Source organism: Xyrauchen texanus, chromosome 10 (genome assembly GCF_025860055.1).
Source record: "Xyrauchen texanus isolate HMW12.3.18 chromosome 10, RBS_HiC_50CHRs, whole genome shotgun sequence".
NCBI classification, from domain to species: domain Eukaryota; kingdom Metazoa; phylum Chordata; class Actinopteri; order Cypriniformes; family Catostomidae; genus Xyrauchen; species Xyrauchen texanus.
In genome coordinates this window covers 37,638,205-37,661,621 of record NC_068285.1, presented here as the reverse complement: position 1 = coordinate 37,661,621, position 23,417 = coordinate 37,638,205, and the positions used below count along the sequence as shown (strand labels likewise).

The 23,417-nt window shown below is 38.0% G+C and overlaps 1 protein-coding gene across 1 annotated transcript in view; it reads right to left on the bottom strand.

The window, feature by feature from the left end:
- Positions 1-2,768: 2,768 nt before the first annotated feature.
- sacm1la (SAC1 like phosphatidylinositide phosphatase a) overlaps positions 2,769-23,417 on the bottom strand; it is a 37,864-nt gene continuing 17,215 nt past the window's right edge. Inside the window, exons 5-20 of the mRNA XM_052136724.1 lie at positions 21,581-21,730; positions 11,316-11,375; positions 11,178-11,211; positions 10,273-10,374; positions 10,097-10,182; positions 9,934-10,020; positions 9,742-9,810; positions 9,560-9,639; positions 9,199-9,297; positions 8,910-9,048; positions 8,625-8,694; positions 6,817-6,889; positions 6,647-6,740; positions 6,470-6,562; positions 6,124-6,181; positions 2,769-4,341 (exon numbers count right to left, since the gene is read on the bottom strand). Of these exons, the coding sequence (XP_051992684.1) occupies positions 4,205-4,341; positions 6,124-6,181; positions 6,470-6,562; positions 6,647-6,740; positions 6,817-6,889; positions 8,625-8,694; positions 8,910-9,048; positions 9,199-9,297; positions 9,560-9,639; positions 9,742-9,810; positions 9,934-10,020; positions 10,097-10,182; positions 10,273-10,374; positions 11,178-11,211; positions 11,316-11,375; positions 21,581-21,730 (1,431 nt within the window). The 3' untranslated portion in view covers positions 2,769-4,204. The remainder of the gene's footprint in view (positions 4,342-6,123; positions 6,182-6,469; positions 6,563-6,646; positions 6,741-6,816; positions 6,890-8,624; positions 8,695-8,909; positions 9,049-9,198; positions 9,298-9,559; positions 9,640-9,741; positions 9,811-9,933; positions 10,021-10,096; positions 10,183-10,272; positions 10,375-11,177; positions 11,212-11,315; positions 11,376-21,580; positions 21,731-23,417) is intronic.

Genomic DNA, 23,417 nt, shown 5'->3' with positions numbered 1-23,417 from the left:
TAAACATTATTTAAACTTTTAACAAGTCAATAGTTTACGCTGAAGCGGAAGCGCTAGTGTCTGAGCGTGCAAGTGACGTCACTTGCAGCGGAAGCGCTCGTGTCTGAGCGTGCAAGTCTGAGAGTGCAAGTCTGCAGCCAGACGCTATTGGACCAAACTCAAGACAGACAGGACAGATTTATTTGAGTTAACTGCTGATCAAATGAAGACAGGCGTATTTGAATGTTTCGTGATGGGCAGAGACATTAAACTGGTTAACGGGTTAGACATTTAGTGGATTAAGAGATTGGATAACTAAGTGACAATTTGCGCTCCAATAGTCTGGTGGTGGAAACAGGATTTTACGAGAAACTGCCCCCATGTGTATCTCTGGGTGTAATGACTAAATATGTGTGTGTTGTTATACTGGAGATCCGGTTTCGAATCTCATCCTTTGATATACTCTTAATATTTCCTATAATACTCCTCCTTATAGTAATAAATAAAAGATATTCCTCTGTGATTTGGTCACAGTGAAGGTCAGGGGGTTGAGAGGAGGATTTGATCTGGATCAAATGAATCATGGTTTTACTGTAGTAATATTGTAGTAACATATGTGTTGGTGGAAACTATATAGTTCTGATGTACTAACCACGTCATTGCTACAGTAACTTGTTAATAGTAACCATGTTTAATTTTGTGGTTACTATAATTTTACTAGAAAAATACCATGGTGATACTATGGTTACTGTAGTGAAACCATGGTTCATTATAGTAAGTTAGGGGTAGTGGTTGGTGTAGGCAGGGCTGTAGCTAGTGGGGTGAAAGGTGGTAAGGCTTCTAGGGGCCCCACAACAAATTCTAAACTGTATTTTTTAATAGGAAAGGGGCCCAGAGCAATGTACAGACAGGGGACCTAGATTACCTTGCTACAGCCCTGGTGAAGGGTATCTGTGGGACTCCAAATAAACACAATAAAAATGCTGCAATGATGCCACTATACTGTATGTTACTTAAACAGGGGTGTAAGAGTATCTGCCACTGTTTTAAATAGGCAAATAAGAGTATTTGTCTCCATGAAAATTTGTTTTAAAATTGTAAATAATAAATAGAAATGGGAAAGAATTAAATAAATATAGAACAAAATGAGTTTAAAATGCACACACATTTAATGAGAATTTAAATAAAAAATTAAATACAATAAATAGTAATGTAATAATTATAATTTTAAGCATAAGGGAATGGGACTTTGGAACTGGATGTGTGTAAAGAAGAATCTACTTTGTAGGAAAATTCGTTTGACATTATTAAATAACAACAGATAATCATAATAATGCAACGAAATAATGTATTTATTATTCCTTAGAATTTTACTCCATAATGATTTACTCAACCATCTGGACTCCAGTCATGATGTTCACTTGCAGATGACCAGTAGAAGGCACTGTGAGCTTAAGATGGACTTTGAATCCCAAAAACAAAACAATAAAATGTATGCTTTCTTATCTGATTGAACATTATGTAATCCATAACTTTGTGCTCGGCTTTTGTAAATTGCATTTAATTGTATTGACTGGTTTCATTACATGGTTCCAGTGCTTCATTTAGGCCACAATATATTATATATTTTCTATGGTTAAACTATTGGGATTGACTGGAATCTTACTCGAGTTCAATAACATACCAAATTACAGTTACTGATAGTTATTAAATGTATGGAGTAACATTTCCTGGTTAAAACTAGACACTTAGATACACATTCGTAATAAGATGGCATCAAAATTTGGCTGTTTGCATGCCCTTACAGTAAACTGTTGTTAGTTCTAAAAAGTCAAACAAGATGCATTTTATTGGTACAATTTATTCATAAAGAAATCATCAGTTACATTGGTTGAAAACTATTTTAAATGGTATCCAATGACACTTGAATGATTCAAAACCAAACAATACCTGGATTATTAGCAATAATCTTTGAACACACTGATGTTTTTCACTAGAATCATTAATGATAGTGGACTGATTACCAAAGATAGCTGATGTAATGTCTTACAAATGATTCTCATGGGAAGTACTATATTCTTACAGGGGATTTACAATGACCACAGGGCAGATTGCACACTATACATCAGAAATCCCATTGCACAGTTGAGGAACACTCTCTTAAATAGGAAGGGACGTAAGTAAACATGACTCAAAACACTGTCAGAATCAAATCTAAAATAGAAAAATATTGCTCAAATGCCACATCACACTTCAAACAGAGTGCACTCTGAAAATACAACGATGCGGTTCAGAAATCTAGGATAATAAAAGTCACATTTATCGAACTCTGATGGAAGAATGTGATCATTGTGACATTATTTTGATCAAACAACTCAACCAAAAAGTGCTAAATGTACAGTACATGACACTATTATTTAAATAAATTCTTAATTTCTAATGTACATTTTGCACATCAGATTTATACCAGCAGCCATCAAACAAATGATTTAATTTTCCATGTTAAACTATATATTTTCTGTATATCTTTGCACACAAACAAGTATAAATGTGGGCCCCCACGGATTTCGCAGACATCGTTTCTCATACATTTGCAATATTGAGTTATAAGGTGTCCAATAGATTACAACGGCTTGCATTATTATTTGTAGATGATAAAAACACACATATAAAGTAATATCTAGTGCAGTTTTAAAGGTAGTGATAAACTTAAAAGGAAGACTACACAGGAATTAATATTGCCACTCTCCAAGCCAAACAATTCCAAAAACACCTTTAAAAGAAAGAAAGAAAGAAAAGTGAAAAGTTCATGTCAAGGTAAAAGTTAATTACTGGGTTATGGGCAAGCAATTAATATACCACCATGAAATCAACATATAGATCAGTTGAAAGGGTGACAAGGTGTGAAAAGGGCTTGAACATTTTGTTCCGATATATATAATGCTCATAATTTAACTTACAATTCAATCACATGCTAAAATGGTTACATTTATTCAATTATAAGTGCACACTGATTTGACAGGTTTCTGATGTGTTGTTATTTCCATCTAATGAACTGTCACTGGAAACTGAAGAGAACTGCAGTCACAGAGCCATTAAATAGTAAGTTTAAACTTCTTTTTTATGTGTGTTTTCATTGGTCCATGAAGTGAAATAAATAGGAAAGTGTTGCTCACACAATTGTCTGTAAACTTATAAAGAAACAGTACTTAAAACCTCTTCCTCCCCTTAGTGGGTCATCTCTGTTGTCCAATTTGATTGTTTATGAGATATACAATACCCTAAATATGCTGGTAGGTGGAGGACAGTACAATACAAACCAAAATACCATTTCAATAAATATGTCAAAATATACCCAGAGTGCACGGCGGAGTTCAGAACAGATTGATAATAATCAAGGACTGCATCATGTAACATTCACTTGTGTAACAATCTCATGGATCTTAAATGAGCACACATCTAGGTTTCTAAAATCATGATGTAGAAACTCTTAAATAGCTCTGATTTCACACCGGGCCAATTTGATCGCCAAGAAATAAAAATATAGCCTTTTAAACTAGATGCATCTTGCACAATGCACATGATTGTATCTTACAACAACTTTGTGTAGTGAAGTGTCATATTTCACCACAAAATATATATATATATATATATTTTTTTTTTAAATAATTTGGCTGAAGAAAATGAAACCTACATAATTAAATCTTTTTAGGACCATTAAGATTTTTTGCATTGTGAAATACCTTTCTGTAATATGGAAAAATGTCATTGTCCTTACAGTAACGTGAAAAGATTTGTTGTTCTGAATATAATTTATGTTGTATTAAATAATAATAAAACCAATCTAGACTTTCATTACTGGAATTACTACAAAACATAAAATATGCCGAGTTGTCACAAAAACGAAAAAATGAAATTACATTTTTTATTTTGGTGAAATATGACCTGGACAACAACGTGAAGTATTAGAAATTGTCATGAAGTTTGGGCACCACATACCATGATTTCAAATAAAGGTTTATTATAAACAGTAACTAAATCTAAATGTAATGCATATGATATTGCATGTTGTCTTAAATGCTCCGTCCACAGGAACAGGACTACTTTACATAATTTAAAGGACGGTGTGGAGATGTCAGCATAAACTCAAGCATGATGTATCTGGGAGGAAACTAAAGTGTAGGAACAGGACAGAGAGAAAGCAAAAGAGAAAAGGTCTCCTTATTCAATCCATCTTCTCTTTCTGGACCAGTTTGGGTGCGTCCACAAACTCTCGTCCGTTGACCACAATGATAGCAGCTGTGACGGCACTAGCCATGCCCCAGAATACCACATACGCTAGCGTCTCAGTCCATGTGTCACCTGTTAGACAGAGGTGTTAATTTGCTATGTTGCATAAACCATTACCTTTTAATAATTACAAACTAGATTTTCACACTTTCTGAATAAATGGGAGTGGTGTTGGCCGCTGCAAAACATATATCTCCTTTAATGTGCAGTCTTAACAATACCCTTCACCCATTGTAAAATCTGTTACAAATGGCACAATGGGTAAGAAATTAACAGGGGTTCAGGGCAAAAATGTCACCAAAAGTACCCCTGAAAACATTGTAATGTCGGGCACATTGCAAAAATGCCACACAAATGCCCCACAAAGAATCTCTATTTTTCATTGGTAACATCTGATTTATTTCTTAATATTCAGTTCTAGGTCTTGTTATAAGTTTGGGAACCGAGGGCCGGTTCTTTTCAGAAATGGTCCAATTTTGTATATAAAATCCAGAAATCAAATTATTTTCATGACTTTCCATTAAAGGTTATTGATCGAGCAATCTTTCAGCAATGCGGATGGGAAACCATACAACAATACTCTGACAGTTTTTCCTGCACTACCATTTAGCGGCAATGCAACACTGCTATTGAATCAGCAGCGTGCAACACAGCGTCCCCAGTGTAGTTTGAATCTTGCATAAATGACTCTTATGAGTTGTTTCTTTTGAATCTACAATCTACATGTTACAGCGCGACCAGTGTGGTCCAATTACCAAACAAATGAGCCTACTCTTATGAGACGATTAATTTTAATCTACAGCACGAAAAATACAGTGTGTCCCAGTGTGGTCTGATTACTGAACTAATGACTCTTATGAACCGATTCATTTCAATCTACAGTGCGAAACATACAGTGTGTCCCAGTGTGGTCCAATTACTGAACTAATGACTCTTAAGAGCCTATTAATTCAAATCTACAGCGCGAAACATACAGTGTGTCCCAGTGTGGTCCAATTACCAAACAAATGAGCCTACACTTATGAGACAATTAATTTTAATCTACAGCACGAAACATAGAGTGTGTACCAGTGTGGTTCAATTACTGAACAAATGACACTTATGAACAGATTCATTTAAATCTACAGCGTGAAACATACAGTGTGTCCCAGTGTGGTCCATTTACTGAACTAATGACTCTTATGAACCAATTCATTTGAATCTAGTGCGAAACATACAGTGTGTCCCAGTGTGGTCCAATTACTGAACAAATGACTCTTATGAACCGATTCATTTAAATCTACTGTACGAAAAACTCAGCGGACCGCAAGTCATTTAATTTATCAAGCCTGACTCAAAATGAACAAAGAACTGTTAGTGAGTTGTGTACTTTATCAGCGTAATTACTGAATGGTTGTTGATATGTGTAGTTAAAGACACATCTTTGAATTTTGTTAGTTATTTAATCAGAAGTATTTTATTTAAAAAAAATTAAATAACATTTCTTATTATATAGAATTTATTCCTCAAAAGTATTAAAAGAATTGTTAATGTAATCTTTAAGGTAATGTAATCTTTCTTCAGATTAACAAAATTCCTTGAAATTCCCATCCCTACTTTTTATACACATTATCACATGAACATTTCAGGTAACAGCCTAATTAGTCATATTGAGAATTTTAATGAATTGATTCCATTTTATATTACATAAAAGTATGACAGTATATTTTAATATGGGAAAAACATGACCTCATTAAGATAAACTTCATGGGACAAATATTGCGCCTTAATGGAAAAGTACATTTCTGACAGTGAGACACAGCCTCTCATGGCTTATTACTACATTTACCATTGCATACTGTTATCAGAGCTTACCAGCCATTAGAAGACAGATGATGCACATGGAAAAAGCCACCACCATAACAACAGGAAGCTGCAGGAGGAGAAATACAGGAGTATAATATACAGTACGAAATGAATGACCAGTAGTTGTAGGTGATTAATTATATTGTCAAGGCTGCATGGCTTTATTCATCATGTTAACACCCCCTCTTTATTCTCTCTTACTAGAATTAAACACTTTTTAAAGCAATCGCTCACCCAAAAATGACAATTCTGTTAATGCTTCATACAGGTTTGGAAGATCACGAGGCTGAGTAAATGACAGAATTGGCATTTATGGGTGAATTATCCCACTAAGCAGTGTGGGAAAAGCACTGACCAATAGAAACTTCCAGTCCTTCTGCACGTGAAGAGGTGTGAGCCCATCAGTTTCATCCACTGTGTAGTTTCCAAGGAAGAGATCAATGGAGTCCTGGGGACAAAGTCAACTACTTAAGATACACTACAGCAAACAGAGTCTGATTGAGAGAAATAAAGACAGTGGATTCATACGCACTTGTCTGAAGCCATCTGAGAAATTGTTCTTGTAGTAACGGATCATTGAATTCCAGCCGTCCATTATCAAGCCCCAGTGTGTTCTCTGCCCTGTTCTGAGGTCAAAAGTTAAGGTTATAAAGTTACACTTACACAACTGCACATATTCTGAAGAGATTTTGAGATCAGTACCTGGTGAAGTCAGTTTTCAGGGCTCCAGTTCCAGCATACTGTTTAGCACAGGCATTGGCGTTGTCTGCCCATGCTGAGAGAAACAAACAAAAAAAAAAGTTTTTAAACAACAGTTGTTTTTAACTGTGTAATCAACTCTACGCAAGAACGATTTCACAAGTTTTTGCTTTATAAATATGTCAGTGTGTGGCAGCAACCAGGTGAGGAGTACAAAGACAAGTGTGTCTTGCCTACAGTCAAGCATAGTGGTGGGAGTGTCATAGTCTGGGGCTGCATGAGTGCTGCAGGCACTGGGGAGCTACAGTTCATTGAGGGAACCATGAATGCCAACATGTACTGTGACATACTGAAGCAGAGCACGATCCCCTCCCTTCAGAGACTGGGCCGCAGGGCAGTATTCCAGCATGATAACGACCCCCAAATACCTCCAAGAGGACCACTGCCTTGCTAAAGAAGCTGAGGGTGAAGGTGATGGACTGGCCAAGCGTGTCTCCAGACCTAAACCCTATTGAGCATCTGTGGGGCATCCTCAAATTAAAGGTGGAGGAGCACAAGTTCTCTAACATACCCCAGCTCTGTGATGTCGTCATGGAGTGGAAGAGGACTCCAGTGGCAACCTGTGAAGCTTTGGTGAACTCCATGCCCAAGAGGGTTAAAGCAGTGCTGGAAAATAATGGTGGCCACACAAAATATTGACACTTTGGGCCCAATTTGGACATTTTCACTTAGGGGTGTACTCACTTTTGTTGCCAGCGGTTTAGACATTAATGGCTGTGTTTTGAGTTATTTTGAGGGGACAGCAAATTTACACTGTTATACAAGCTGTACACTCACTACTTTACATTGTAGCAAAGTGTAATTTCTTCAGTGTTGGCACATGAAAAGATATAATCAAATATTTACAAAAATGTGAGGGGTGTACTCACTTTTGTGTGATACTGTGTATATATATATATGGGCTGGGAAATTTTACGTGTTAAATGTTAATGCAATTAATGCAGTAACTGTTTTTTTTTTCCTCCTGAAACTTAACACGATAGGAGAAAGGTGTCCCAAGTTGTTCCTGGCAGGCTACTCAGCCTTGCAGGCCTCCATTAGGTTGGGGGGGGGGCGTGGTTAGGGCAACTGCAGCTTGCTAGGAATAAACCCAGGCACTGATACTTTTGTACAATGGCAAAACTTCACCAATGTTTTCTCCCACTTTCTGTGGGTAACACTGCCATAAATACATTTTCAGTAGGTACATTCTTGACTCGACTGCACATCCTAACACAGAAACTGACTGTGTGAACAGTGCACATTTATTCATTGCGTGCAAAGCATGTTCAGAAACATGGGAGCGGATTTATTGTACAGAGAATGAAGACTTCACCCACCACTGGACAAGAGATTCGGGCAAGCTAATGTATAAAGTAAATATATTTATGAAGATTTGTAATGTTTGTTGTAATGTATCCTGTACCAAAATGTAATTTTGATTAATCAAAATTACAGAACAAATTTGCAATTTTTCTATCACTCACACTCTCACACACCTGCACGCACACATGCCTTGCACCTACACCTGCCTTACCTGCACACGCACGCCTTGCACACACGCACACCCCTCGAGTACAGAGGTTTGTAACCCCCACAGTAATCGCAACAGTGCACATAAAGAGTGTAGAATGTGTCAAGCTTGCAACATATTTGCCTAAACATTTGCATACATAAAGTATGTTTTTGGCACTATTATCAAGGACAGGAGAATTAATAGTGTTTTGGGGGAAGTCTGAAATCACTAGCATTCTGGACTGATTTTTACACACCATTCTTATAAATCTTCTCAAAGTCAGCCTGTTCCTCAATCTTCTGTCCCACATGGAGGACACCCATCCTCTGAAACCACATACAGTTCAAGGTGAGAATATGAATCCATGTCAAAGTTTCAAGAGTCAAGTGACTTGTTTTTCTTCACTGAAAGAGAAATGTCAAGAAAATCAACAGTCGTGTCCAATCAACATATCTGAAATGGTGTGCAGTTCTTTCCTTCTTTCTTTTTTTTTTACTTTCTGCTGTCATGGAGTCACTAGACTCTTGTGAGGTGGTCTCACCTGTAGCTGGATCTGTAGTGAGTGTCTGGCCAGCAGACTCTGAATGACGTTGGTGCGGTCCAGGCAGTCCATACAGTTACTGCGGAATGTTCCAGACTGCTCAGATGACACCGTCCCATCTGAGCTCAGCATGAAATACCTGCAGAGTCAGCATTCACAAATCAGATCAAAGCAGACCAGTGACAAGAGCAGGCATCATATCACACTTTCCATCTGCTCTACACAGAAATGTTGACTTTGTGACATTAAATACAGTAGAGTGTTTCCTACAAAAGGTGAACATTCATACCCAAACTCGTCTTGTGTGTCAGAAACTGCGTCGACCAGAATCTGTAGGCGATGCCATCTCATCTTACTGCATTCTTTGTGGAAGTCAAAGGCTATGTACCTCAAAAGAGATGCAAGAGTATGAGTAGCAAAAGCCAAAATTGCCAATACCAACATTATTATATATATATATATATATATATATATATACCTAAAAAAAATCGCAACACACCTATTTTAAGCAAAGACAAGCATCAAAATTTGCGGATGTTTAATACATAGGTGTTAAGAGGGTTTTTCAAATCCCTACCCCTTAAGTATGAACAACAATAAGACTGATGATTGCCACAAATAATGTATGTATAAGAATATTGTTCAAGTACTTGATTAATCCATTTTCCATGCCGTTGACCATTTTGGCAAAGGCCTGTTCAAGTGGCAATTCAGACCCTTTCTGATTGACCTGCAGATAAAGCAATTATCTTGAGCAAACTGATTCTTGACCAACAACAAGCAAACATTTAGAAGATATTTCCCCATAAGTGGAAAAAAAAAGTTTCTTCACCAAGTTTAGAATCACTTGCTTTCCATAAATGAGAACCTGCGACTCAAAATGCCTCTTGAATCCGTCCATCTGCAAGCGTAAGAGATAAAATATCAAGTTCTGTAGATTCTTCTCTGTACTCAGATTTATAAATGGAGAAACATGAGAATATTATGAAACCTTATTGCTACAGCACACCTCAAGTGGACTTACATGATTGGTTTCAGAGCTTATCTGTGGTTTGGGCTTGTACCTCAGGTTGGGTCTTTGAGACCAGTAAAAGGGCATGGAGCCTCGCGTCTGTTAAAGAGGAGAGTAAACTAGCCCAAATTAAACCGCTGAATTTTGGGAGACCAAATAACCAGTGTTCACCAACCTGCACAAAGGAGGCCCTTGCATTATTGTACAGGACTATCTGTTCTGTCTCAACGAAGTTAGCAGCATGCCCCTCCGAGTCAATGCCTGGGACGCAGGGGGAAATAATGATGAATACTGCATCAAAGACAAATGCGTGGATTCACACATGTTTGTACTGTATACAGTATATCTCACCTCTGACATAATAGCGCACCCCGGCTCTGAAGCAGCTCCGTCTAGAGAGGAGGATCCATTCAAACACTTTCCCATTAATGCAGCACGGCTTCATCACAATAACTGATCCAATGAGTTAAGACTAAACAATACTTCTACACTATTTTACCAAACACTTATAATTTCTCATTTTGCTCATGGGTTTTATTTATTAGAGAGAGATAGTCCCCTTGGGGCAGCCTGAGGGGAAGGTTTTCTGTGAATAAAGACTTACATTTGGATCCATTCCTGACATAAGCAACCGTATGGCTATGGAAGACTTGATATATAGTCCACAATTGATATGGATCACTTGTACAGTTCTTTTTTGTTTTTTGTTTTTGGAGATTGACAACCCCTGTAACTATTCTTTTTCGTTGTATGGAAAAGAGCAGCATGGACATTCTGCTAAACATAATCTTTTGTGTTCCACAGAAGAAAGACAATTATGCAGGTTTAGGACGTAAGGAACAATAAGGGTGAGTGAATGATGAAATACCTATGCACAGTTCACTTAACCCTAGATTTTCAGATTATTTTGGGCACTATTTACTATTAAACAACAAAACATAGTAACTACACAGTTAGTCCAAATTGAGTTATGACTGAAATCTGGTCCCTTGGCTCAACTATGCTCAGATTCAGAGGAAACAGTGAGTGAGACTATTTTATAATCCACATTTGAAAGCTTGGAGTTACAGTTTTCCTTCTGTAGGACAGTAAACAAGACAACATTCATGTACTCAACAATCACATAAGAATCCAAAGAAACAAGCTTAATGGCTTTCTGCCAAGGCAAAACAAAAAGGGCAAAGCATGCATATCTCTATTTAATATGCATGAATAACACTGGTCAAATCTTCCATTGACATTAGCTGAGAGGATACATCCATGGATGACAGGAAAAGCAAACTTGTGGAGCTGAAAAGGAGAACATGTGAATTACAATGTATAATTTTGTCTCATCAATTACATCATCTGCAGTGATGATGAATGTTTTCTGCTGTTGTGCTATGTTTATATACCTCTGGCTGTGCGATGACTTCCCTTAAAAGGTTTCCATTCCACATGAACCTCTGGTCTGCCTGAAAGGAGAGACATAAAAAAGAGAGAAAGACAATCTTTCAGTCTAAACAAGTCAAAGACATGACACATGTAGTCAAATGCATCCCATGGGATGATGAGGGAAAATAAGTACTGTAAAACTATTTGTTTCTAAAATTGATATGATATTTTAATAATAATGTACTTTTAGCTACAGCAGGACAGATAGAATTTGTTACAATGATTGTGTTGCAATGAGTAGAAACCATGGCAGGGCCTAATGGGGGGCTAGGTGGGGCATTGCCCCCCTAGATTTTCCTTGTGCCCCCACAAAATTCTTCTGCAACCCCCAATCAAGAGACAACCACTTGCACACCCTAAAGTTCAAAATGCACCCCAAAGATCACATCTTTGAAAGTGATCACAGAACTGTCCAAGAACAAATCAATGAAAAAGATTAATGAATACAAAATGAAAATATTGTTCCAGGTTCAATACAAGTTAAGCTCAATCGGCAGAATTTGTGGCATAATACTGATTACCACAAAAATGTATTTTGGCTCGTACTTCCCTTTCTTAAATAAAATTAAATCAAAAATAAAATAAATCAGGTTAGTGAGGTACTTAAAATGGAAGTGAATGGGGCCAATATTTGAATGTTAAACTACTCACCGTTTTAAAAGTATAGCCACAAGACATAAGCACTATGCGTGTAAACCTTACTTTAGTGCAATAAAATCACTTACTAACATTTTCTGTGTAAATTAATAACCAATTTCACAACTTCGTTGCCATGACGATGTAATGTCAACAAACCCTAAAACCCTAAAATAACTGTAAAAATTACAATTTAAATAACTTTACAGCTCAAATAATACACAAGTTTTAACAAAAGAATAAATGAAAGTGCTTTTATAAAATTATACGAGTCACATTTCTGCCTTTAAACCCTCCAAGAATTAGTTTTTTTTTGTTTTAAAGAGGAACGAGTTAAAATTATTTTTTGTTGTACTCCGTGTGACAAGGAGGAGGGTGTGGCTGGGCCGTGATGATGCATGCCTAGCACTGAGTTGTCTAATAAGTGGAAGAGAGATAAGGAGGGGCCGGGACACTAGTTCAGGAGAGAGAGTGAGATGCATGTGTTGTGTATGTGTGTCTTTGTTTTGTTTGCTGGAATGCCCTTTTATGTTATGTTTGAGTTATGTCATTAAAGTTTAGGTTGCTGTTCAGCCGGTTCCCACCTCCTCCTCGCCCATACTGTGAAACTAGTTACACTAAAATGTTTACCACAAATGCAGTCGATTGAGCTTAACTTGCACTGAACACGGAACATTCCTTTAAGTTTTAAACTGTTTACTGTTTTTGAGTCACATATACTTCAAAATGAGTATAACTTTGCATCTACACAAAAATACATGTTGGACCAACAATATTTTCCAACAAATGTTGTCCCAACTAGCCTAACAGAGTTGCCAGAATGAACAATTTCATTTTGAGTAATTCATTGAGTTCCCAGCATGCATCGCAACTTGAATAAATTATGCGGTTAGGCTTATTGGCTTATTTTTTTGCTGACTTTATTTATGGTATTATAGTTGCTTTTTGTTGCCACTGTTTATAAATTATTGTGTGATGTTAAGAGCTCATCTTTTGGGGGCCTGGGTAGCTCAGCGAGTATTGACGCTGACTACCACCCCTGGAGTCGTGAGCTCGATGCCTGAGTGACTCCAGCCAGGTCTCCTAAGCAACCAAATTGGGCCGGTTGCTAGGGAGGGTAGAGTCACATGGGGTAACCTCCTCGTGAATGCAATTAGGGGTTCTCGTGCTCAACTGGGCATGTGGTAAGTGGTGCGTGGAGATTAGCATGAGCCTCCACATGCTGCAAGTCTCCGCGGTGTCACGCACAACGAGCCACATGATAAAATGCGCAGCTTGACGGTCTCAGAAGTGGAGGTAACGGAGACTTGTCCTCTGCCACCCGGATTGAGGTGAGCACCACCACGAGGGCCAAGGGCTGTCGCGATAACCGCAATATTGTAATACCGCGCTATTGACCAGCCAACCGCAGAGGAAGGAAAGCAACCGCAGAAATCGCAGTGTTCAATTTTTTTTTCTTTCTTCCATAAGGCTGTGGTCTTTTTGTTTTACAATTTGTCACTGTGCATTTAATGTTAAGTAAATTAATAATTATGCAAGAGCGTTATGACATTTTCCCACGAACCATTGTAGCTCTATCTGGTGTTTCGTTTATTTTGAATAGGCCTACTAAAACGATGGCAGTCGCTCTCGTCCCAAAACCTAATGTCACGTCGCCAGTTTGGGAACATTTCGGCTTTCAACCCAATGAAAAGGGCGAGCCAGCGAATTTAGATGAACCGATATGCAAAATTTGCGGCAAAAAGGTTCCTGTGACACGCGGCAATACATCTAATTTGAGGTGTCATCTCGCTAACCGAACGGGTAGGCTTAAACCATCATCCGAGGATACCACCTTAACATCGGACATAAAGCACAAAATGTGTGGTGTTCTACATGGGAAGTATGAACCAGCTGCCTTAGAAAAACTTTTGACAAAGGCGTGTTGTTTAGATCCTCGATATATGGGCGATCATATCAATGACACGGAGACAAAATCTGCACTCATCGAAGAGATGGTGGGAGTGGAGGACGAAGAGACCGCTGCCCGTGCATCAGAGTTTGGAGACGAAGAGCAAGCAGTAGTGCCACCTGCAGTAAAGAAAAAGACTCTTGGAGAGCTGCTGAAGTCACGGACAACCTCCGCGTCAGCGCCCATACCCAAGAGAGCGCGAGCAGATAACGAGCTCACGCGCTATCTGCATGAGGAGTGCATCGACACCAACGCGAATCCACTGTCCTGGTGGCGCGATAATCAGTCTAGATTTCTGATGCTGTCCAAAGTCGCGTGCAAATACATGTGTATTTGTGCAACGAGCACACCGTCGGAAAGGGTTTTCAGTGCCGCGGGGAATATGTGCCCCATGCGATCCTCCCTGAAACCACATAAGGTTAATATGTTGGTTTTCCTAGCGCGAAACAAGGACATGATAACCCAGGTCTAAATTGCATTTGTTAAGGCTTAAGTTTATTCTCTGTATTTTCACTTAGCCTACTTTTAGAATTCTTTCTAAAAAGGCATTTTCTTATTAGGCTACTTGTTTTCATGTGATACTTTAGAACTCTTTGATTTCTTTCATTTTTTTAATTGGAAAAGGCATGTTCTTGTTGCTGTTTGGCATTTAACAATAAACAAAATTTTTTTAAAACGTGTCTCTCTGTCAGTTACAAAGTAACAATATATACTACATAACTCAACAATAGAGCTTTGTATGCAGTAAAATCAGGATAAATTAGGTTTGTAAAAAAAAACAAATAAAAAAAAAAAACGGCGGTAATACCGCATATCGTGCTATTGAGCCACCCATAATAACCGCAAGGGAAATTTCTTAACCGCTACAGCCCTACGAGGGCCTACTAAGTAGTGGGAGTTGGGCATTCCAAATTGGGTGAAATGGGGATAAAAAATAAATTTAAAAAAGCTTTTAACTCAATAAGGTTTGTTGAATGTCACCGTTATTGAGGTTTGAGTGTTAAGGGTTAAGGTCTATTGTGTGACTGTCAAACATATGTATTATATGTACTGCCTTGCAATACACATCTCACTTCAGAGGCCAAGATTGCGGTTAACTTCATGTAAAAAATTTTTAACCCAGATATAAGAATGCAATTGTGACTAAATTAAAGTATGATAAACATTTGTAAATCATTAGTTTATGGTTAATTGATCATTTATAAATTGTTGTTCCTACATTATTAATACATTAGTAAGCTACATATAAATATTGTGTTATTTGTTTCTATTCACTTTAGCAAAATATTTATTATTGTTTAATAATTCATATATAGGAAGTTTAATCATGTTTATTTATCCTTAGTAAACAACTTGTTAATCATGCATAACTGATGTATTTTAGTTGATGCAAACCAGTGGTAAAGAAGTGTTTAGGAGAACATTAAGAAAGCATAAATTCATAGTTAATAAAGATATTAAATGTGTAGATACACATTTCTGCTTCATTTATATTAATATGAATATTATTTATATTCTGTGTATATTAATGTTTTAGGATCAATTAATGCTTAATAAAGGTCATAATAAAGCAATTACTAATGGGTAGCTAAGCATTTTGCATGACCTAATCTAAATTGAGAACTACATATGACTATTTAAACATTTATTAATATGGTTCAGCAGTATATGGTCAGCTGGCCCAGGGCTAGTGTGAGAGCAGTGTAATGAAATTATGACCTATATATTAAGTAATAATTGCTTTAATAGTAAGTGTTAATAAAACAGTAACAAATACATTGTTTAAATGTAAATCCAATTAATTACAGAATTTATTTATTTACTATGAATTATGAATGCCTTGTTCATGTTACAAAACATGACCAAACTGCCTATAAAATGAACTTATTAAACAATCATAAATAATTTTCTGCTACAGTGAATACAAATAAACTATTTGCATGTAGCTTATTAATGTTGGAACAATAGTTTATAAATGATCAATTGAGTATAAGCGAATGATTTACAAATACTTTATACCATGTAGTTATCATAAAATGTTACCGAAAGTTCTCGCATTGTGAATCGATATTTGGCTGAACAAGAAATTTGTATTTCTCTTAACAAGAATTGTTGCATTTAGTAAACAAATTTAAATTCACTAAGCAAAGCAATGTTACTGAGAACAGTTGTTGAAGAACTTAAAAATCGTACTGCATCATGTTGCATGGATTTTGTTACTTTTTAACAACAGTTTTCTCTTTTTCCTGTCAATATTACTCTTTGATTAATATTCATTAATTACCCATTTCATATGTAAATGTAATCTACATTTACATTTACATATGGTCAAACAAAATGTCCTCCATTTTGTTTGACCACAATATTATAAAGCAGCATAAGGTTAATTCTGGGCAAAATTGAAAAAGAAAAAACAACAAAAACATACATTTTGTCCAATCCAACCCTTGACCTAAAATGAGTGATCTTCAACAATGTGAGTTTGAACATAAATTAACTTCAATATAGACAAAGGGACACAGTTAGTGGTTATCTGATAAATACGGAGAGTAAGATGAAGACTTGTGTGCATAAATCATAAATCCACCACAGTATCATAAACTGTGCCAACACTCTAACACAAAAGTAGAGCAAAAACTCTGGCTCTGACAATATCACAACATGATGTGAGGGGAAAACAGCATCTGCCTGTATCAGTATGTCAGCAAGTGCACTTGTAAAACACGAGCCTTCCAATTCTAGCTTACATCTCCAGTGACATCCCTTTAATATAAATGAGGGATACTGTTTAAAATGAGAGGATCAGCCTTCTGTATGTGACGGGTGACGAAAATCTGCACCCTGCTGTGTTCTCCATTTCTCTCTCATCTGCCACGGATATATCAAACAGCTCTGGCACTCTTCTATTATCAGGGCTCAACAATAAGGATTATTTTTTCTGCTTGTGCATTTTATTTTTATCCATATATTTTATGCACTAAATGTTTTCTATTTTTTATTAAATGTTAAGCTATTGTTACATAAAATACTGGGCTTCTAACTGTAATTTGCAATTATAGCTCAAAATGAATGTAACAATAGCTATAAATTCAAAAAATAACTTTTGCTGGAAAATAATGGCATTTGATGCCAAACAAAAACATTTTCTATAGTTTTATTAGTGTACAAGAAGTATACATTTATGTTCAATATAATGTTGTCACCCTAATTTTTTTTACCCTTACAAAAAATCGTTTTACTAATAAAAGAATGGTTTTACTATAGTAATGCTGGAGTAACCATGGTTAATTTTGTGGTTCCTATTGTTTACTACAAACACCATGGTTAATCTATGGATACTGTCGTAAAACCTTGGTTAATGTTCATTGGTTGGTCTTCATCTGTCTGTCCAAATATACATGGCACAATGCATTATTGAACAGTTGAAGAAAGGATGACAATTACGACAGGGTAAAAACACATAGCGCTTAACCTCTGTCTTTCGGAGCACATGCAAAACGGAGGGGGGTCAGTTTAATGGAACACTTATATAGCGCTTTTTTGACAAAACACTCAAAGTGCTTTACGTATTAAACAGGGGCTCTCCTCACCACCAGTGTGCAGCATCCACCCGGATTATGCGACGGAGGCCGTAGTGTGGCAGTACGCTCACCAGACACCAGCTATTGGTGGAGAGGAGATAGTAGAGCGATGGAGCCAATTCATACGCAGTATATAGGGGGAAGTGGTGGCTCAGTAGTTGAGGCTCAGGGTTACTGACCAGAAGGTCAGGGGTTCAAGCCCCAGCACCACCAAGATGCCACTGCTGGGCCCTTGAGCAAGGCTCCAGGTTGCTCCGGGGGGATTGTCCCTGTAATAAGTGCACTGTAAGTCGCTTTGGATAAAAGCGTCTGCCAAATGAATAAATGTAAAATGTAAATGTAAATATAGGGGATTATTAGGAGGCCATGATGGATAGAAGCCAATGGGCAAATTTGGCCAGGACAATGGGGTTACACCCCTACTCTTTTATGAGAAGTGCCATGGGATTTTTAATGAGCACAGAGAGTCAGCACTTCAGTTTAAAGTCTCATCCAAAGACCGGTGGGTGCTTTTTTACAGTATAGTTTCCCCATCAACATATTGGAGCATAAGGACCCACACAGACCGCAGGGTGAGCACTTCTGCTGGCCTCAATAACACCTCTTCCACCAGCAACCATAGTTTTCCATAGGAGATTTCCCATCCAGGTACTAACAAGTGGTTCTTGGCGATTTCAACATACACCAAGACAAGCCCCAGGCCACTGAACTGAATACTCTTCTGGCCTCATTTGACTTGAAAAGACTACACACCACAGCAACTCACGGATCGGGCAATCAGCTGGACCTCATTTTTACACGTAACTGTACCGCCTCAAATATACTTGTTACACCTTTACATGCCTCTGATCACTACTTTCTTCAATTCAATATGACTCTCCCATCTACATTAAAACAGACTCCACCTTGGTTTCCTTTCGCCTTAACCGCAGTTCCCTTTCACCTTCTCGCCTTTCCGCTGATGTCTCTACCTCTCTTCCCACAATAAATGTATTTTCCAAGCTTGATGTAAACACTGCCACAGACACACTTAGCTCTACTTTAACAACCTGTCTAGACAACATCTGTCCTCTCTCCTCTAGACCAGCACATACTACACCACCCAGTCCCTGGCTGTCTGACGTCCTTGGTGAACATCGGACTGACCTCAGGACAGCTGAGAGGAGATGGTGGAAATATAAAGATCCAGCAGATCAGGTAAGTATCAGCTTCTGCTTGCAACTTTCTCAGATAAAGTTAAAGCTGCAAAAACCTCCTATTACCAGTCAAAGATCAACAGCACCACAGACGTGCAGCTTGTTTAGAACATTGAAAACACTTCTCTGCCCTCCCCCTCCACCACCTGACACACCTCTGACAGCAGATATCTTCGCCAAATGTTTTACAAATAAGACTACAACCATCAGCAATACATTCACAGCACAACACCCTATCAAACACCTGTCTCCTGTATGCAACTCTTCTTTCTCTATGTTCTCTCCTCTGACTGACACTGAGGTCTCTAAACTCCCTGCAACCACCCCACCACTTCTTCCTTGACCCCATTCATTCTCAACTTCTCCAGGCCATCTCTCCATCCATACTACCTGGACTCACACACATAATAAACACATCTTTACTTACAGGCACTTGTCCCACAACATTTAAGCAGGCTCGAGTAACCCAGCTGCTGAAAAAACCTGAACGTAACCCCACACAGATAGAACACTACAGACCATTCTCTCTCATCCCATTCATAGCAAACATCCCTTTCAGGCAGTTTTCAATCAAATCTCTGCACAGAACAAGCTGCTGGATGACAGATATAAGACTGATATATTGCTTGTTTTGTAAATGGTTATTTTTTCTATTGAGATATATTCTGTGAGTAGATTGATGTGACAAGAATTCTTGGATTTCCAGTTTTGAAAGATTACTTTCTTAGCAACAGTTAGAGAAATGAGTAGCTGGTTCTTATATTTATTTGGTAGAGTAATTTGTGTAGTATCACCCAGTAGACATAGTGATGGGGACAATGGAGATCTGAGAGAGTTTGTTAGTTACAGCTGTCCAGAGGGAGTGAACTGGTTGGCAGGTCCAAGTGGCCTAAAGTGCATTGTGAACAAATACCTGTATTGGCCAGTCCCATTTTTAACAATTTGTCTTGGGTGTTCTGTGGATAGTTTTATATTGTATGAGTTGCAAATTTGTGTTGGTGGTCATTGAGAAAGTATTATTTCAGATTTATGTCCAGATCTCAAAGTTGGGAGAAACCGCTACATCATTTTTCCATTTTGTAGTTGGGAGTGTTATGGAAGTATCTATGTTAAATATGAGTTTGTAAAGTTTGGAGATCATTTTTTTGAATTTGTGAATTTTGATATCTCATCATGTAAGTTTGCCGGTTGTAGTGTGTTATTAATAATGTTAATTTTGGATTTAATTAAGAATTTTAGTTGTTGGTAGTGGAGGAACTGGTCTTTCCCAACCCCATACCTCTGGGTTAGTGTATTCAATTATATGAGTTGGTTGTTTTCTAATAGGTGGTGGAGGTGGGTGATACCGCAGTGCTGCCATGCTGGAAAATAGACAGGGGTGTTATACAGTTTGAAACTCGGATTGTGCCAGATTGGGGTGTATTTACATGGTGCTAGTGATGACTTAGTGATTTTATTAACTTTCCACCAGGCTGTGAGAGTTGAGGAGATTGTAATATTCTTACAGTAATTTAATTTCTTGATTAACGCTGGTAAGGGAAGATCTGCAAGTGACGTGGGTGTACATTGTTTTTCTAGTTCTAGCCATGGGTTATTGAAGTTGTGCTTTCGGGTCCATTTGAATAAATATTGTAATTGATTTGCCAAGTAGTAAAGAAAATTGCTGTGATTTCCCTTTTTGTAATGTAGAGAGTGAAATTCTAGTTTTTTTATTTTTCCAGTAATATTGAATGGTTAGTGAATCTAATGTTTTGAACAATTTGTCAGTAGGAGTGATGGGAAGCATTGAGAACAGGCAATTATTCTGAGGTAATAATTTCATTTTAACTGTGGCGATTCGTCCAATGATTGAGTGAGAAAAAACTTATTGCACTTTAATCTGTTTTGAATACTATTCTTATGCTAGTGAAACTTTGTAGTTGGCACTTTTCGTACCACTGTCTCCTTAAGAATATTCGCTTATGTTTTCCCCTTTTGTAAGTCGCTTTGGATAGAAGCGTCTGCTAAATGAATAAATGTAAATGTAAGTCTCAACCCTGCTTAGCTTCAGTGGGCAACCAGTCTAGTGCTACAAGGTGATATGGCTGCTGGCATCTGGCAGTTATGGTCCAATTATCATGTGTACATGCTGATTGAATCCGAGCTACAATCACGTTATCTAGGTCTTTTAGTCTGATTTTGCCAAAACCGTTTAAGCGTTCACATTATATTTAATAAAGACGAATTATAGCTTGTTTCAATGCAAATAACGAAGAGAATGGACTTGCGTTCTTATGAAGACCAGTCATGCCAAGTTACCTTGAAAGAACGAACTAGGTAGAACAGCAGGACGCAGAACACTTCAATTAAAAGCTTCGAGATGTGCTGTGATCTTCCTCTTGCGCAATTAACCATCACAGCACATTTAAAGCTAATGAAAGATCTACTGGCATTATCACACAGCAGTGACGGCACTTAATATCATCACACCAGTGAGGTTTCGCAGGACTAGTGACACGTTAAAATAATAAAGTCTGTTAACACTTGTTTCCTCCATGTGTTTATTTCTTTATTTAAAGGATGCCCCAAAAAACAACAAACGTTGACAGAGTATAACAACTCTCATGAGGAACACATCTGGCTAATTTTATGCATCCTCAGTACTTGCTTTCATGAGGACTGGAATCGAAATTCGGCAGTGGAGGATGACGTCGAACGTGTCCACGAGAACGTAAGAGCATAAAAGAATGCGCACTGAGAACAGCCATTGTTGTAGTTTGACTGAAACCAAACTTTGTGCATGTAAACATTCTGACTGACCCCTCCTAATGATTAAGCCCTGATTCCTATCACTCTTTCGCATTAGTCTGTCCTCTCCTCACCCGCTCCAGCAGGCTCATCTCCTGGAAGTCGGGGCTGGTGTTGGCCAAGCGCTGCTGGGTGTGCGTCAGGTCATAGTCTGTGCAGAAGTAGAAGCCGTCTGTGTTGAGCACACCATTGATCATGGCCAAAAACTTCTTGTTGTCTTGCATCTGTGAGAGTGAATCAGACATTGAATTGCATTATACAGAGTAGACAAGATGTTAAGGCTTTATGAAGAAAATAAATAAAAAAAACAAGCTAGAATAATAATGATTATAATAACAAAGGTGCTTGTTCTTGCAAATCCTGCTCAGCTTGGCACAATGCTAGGGTGTTCTTGGTGGTTGCCAGTTGCCAGGGCATTTCTATGTCGCTTATGTGTTTTGAATGGAAGCTACTACGGTTGCTAGTGGCCTTGGTGTTTGGTAGGGCCCAAATCAAATCTCTGGATTTAGTTTGGGTCCAATTTAATACTTAGGCTTTTATACTTAACCCTAGGTAAGAGCAACAGTAAGTGAACGAAACTAGGTCTCCTTCATGAGCATCAGGGCTCAATGTGTCTGTAACTAACACCTAGGCAACAGCTCTGAACAGGGCTCTGAAAATAAAACTGATTTTACATGTTTAAAAAAAAATTAAAAAAACATTGTTTAAAGCATTGATTAATCCACAACAATGCATAACACAACACTTTTGGAGACTCCATTTGATCTAAATGAAAACAAGCAAGGATTTGCTACACATGCAAGTGCAGAACTAAGCTCACAGCCACTGCAGTTCCCTTCCGAAATAACAGGATCTAATCTAGCTGGCTCTGGGAATGGAGCGGAACAGGATCAACCTAATTGGATTCGGGCTCCAAGAAGAATCTCTGGACAGCAGAAACATGCTTATTTTTGTCTTCAGTACACAACCTAGGCTACTGGAACACTAGTGTACTGCTTACAGCAAACAGTGCAGTGCAGACTGTATATTTCCTACTAATTTTATAAATAGTATGTGAACCAGTATGAATTATGTAACGAAAAACATTTCAAACTGTCTAAGGCCATGTCCACACTTATAAGTTTGAAAATACATTCATTACGCAACATTTATGCCCCTCAGCCACACTAGAATGTCGTTTTACTCCACTGAAAATGGAGCATTTACTGTGGAATTTTAATACAAAACAGATTAGTGTGCATGCAGCCTGAGACCGATATGACTAGAATCTTCATCTCATTTGAGCGTTCATCGTTTTAAACAAGCATAATTTGTCACTCTGGAAATGTAGGGTCAAATCAAACAAATTTCATTAGGCGATATGAAATTCGAAAGATTTTTGAAAGACTTTGTAAAGCATCACATCGTCAGTTCATGCATAGGCTATGCAAGGAATGTGTTGACACACATCACTTCTCAAAATTATGATGGACAACAGATTTGTAAACATGTGGGTTCTTCATGTCAGTGCCTCATTAGTAAGGCAATCACACAGCAGTCCCTAGTGGCCACTTCACATGCCCTTACACTGAACATGGAGTAGTGAAGAGTACTTGATTGGTCCAGTTGGTCCAGCTGCAGTCAATTCTTCTGTGTACTTGCCAATGTTTTGCCTCCAGTGCATCCAAGGCAAGCATATCAGCTCAAGTCCTAGCCTTGGTAAATAATGCACCAGTGTAATGAGATATCAGAGTGTGCCGAGCATGGGCTCACATGAAATATTTACTGTACGAGTACGCCTCATTTTCACTAGCTGAGAGTGCATCCTCAATGGTGTTCTGACAGCCCTTCTGCGTAAACTGTAAATGGAAAAAAGGCTAAAAGTTCAAGGCAGGAAACCTTTCAAGGCAAGATTTCAAGACACACCGGGCA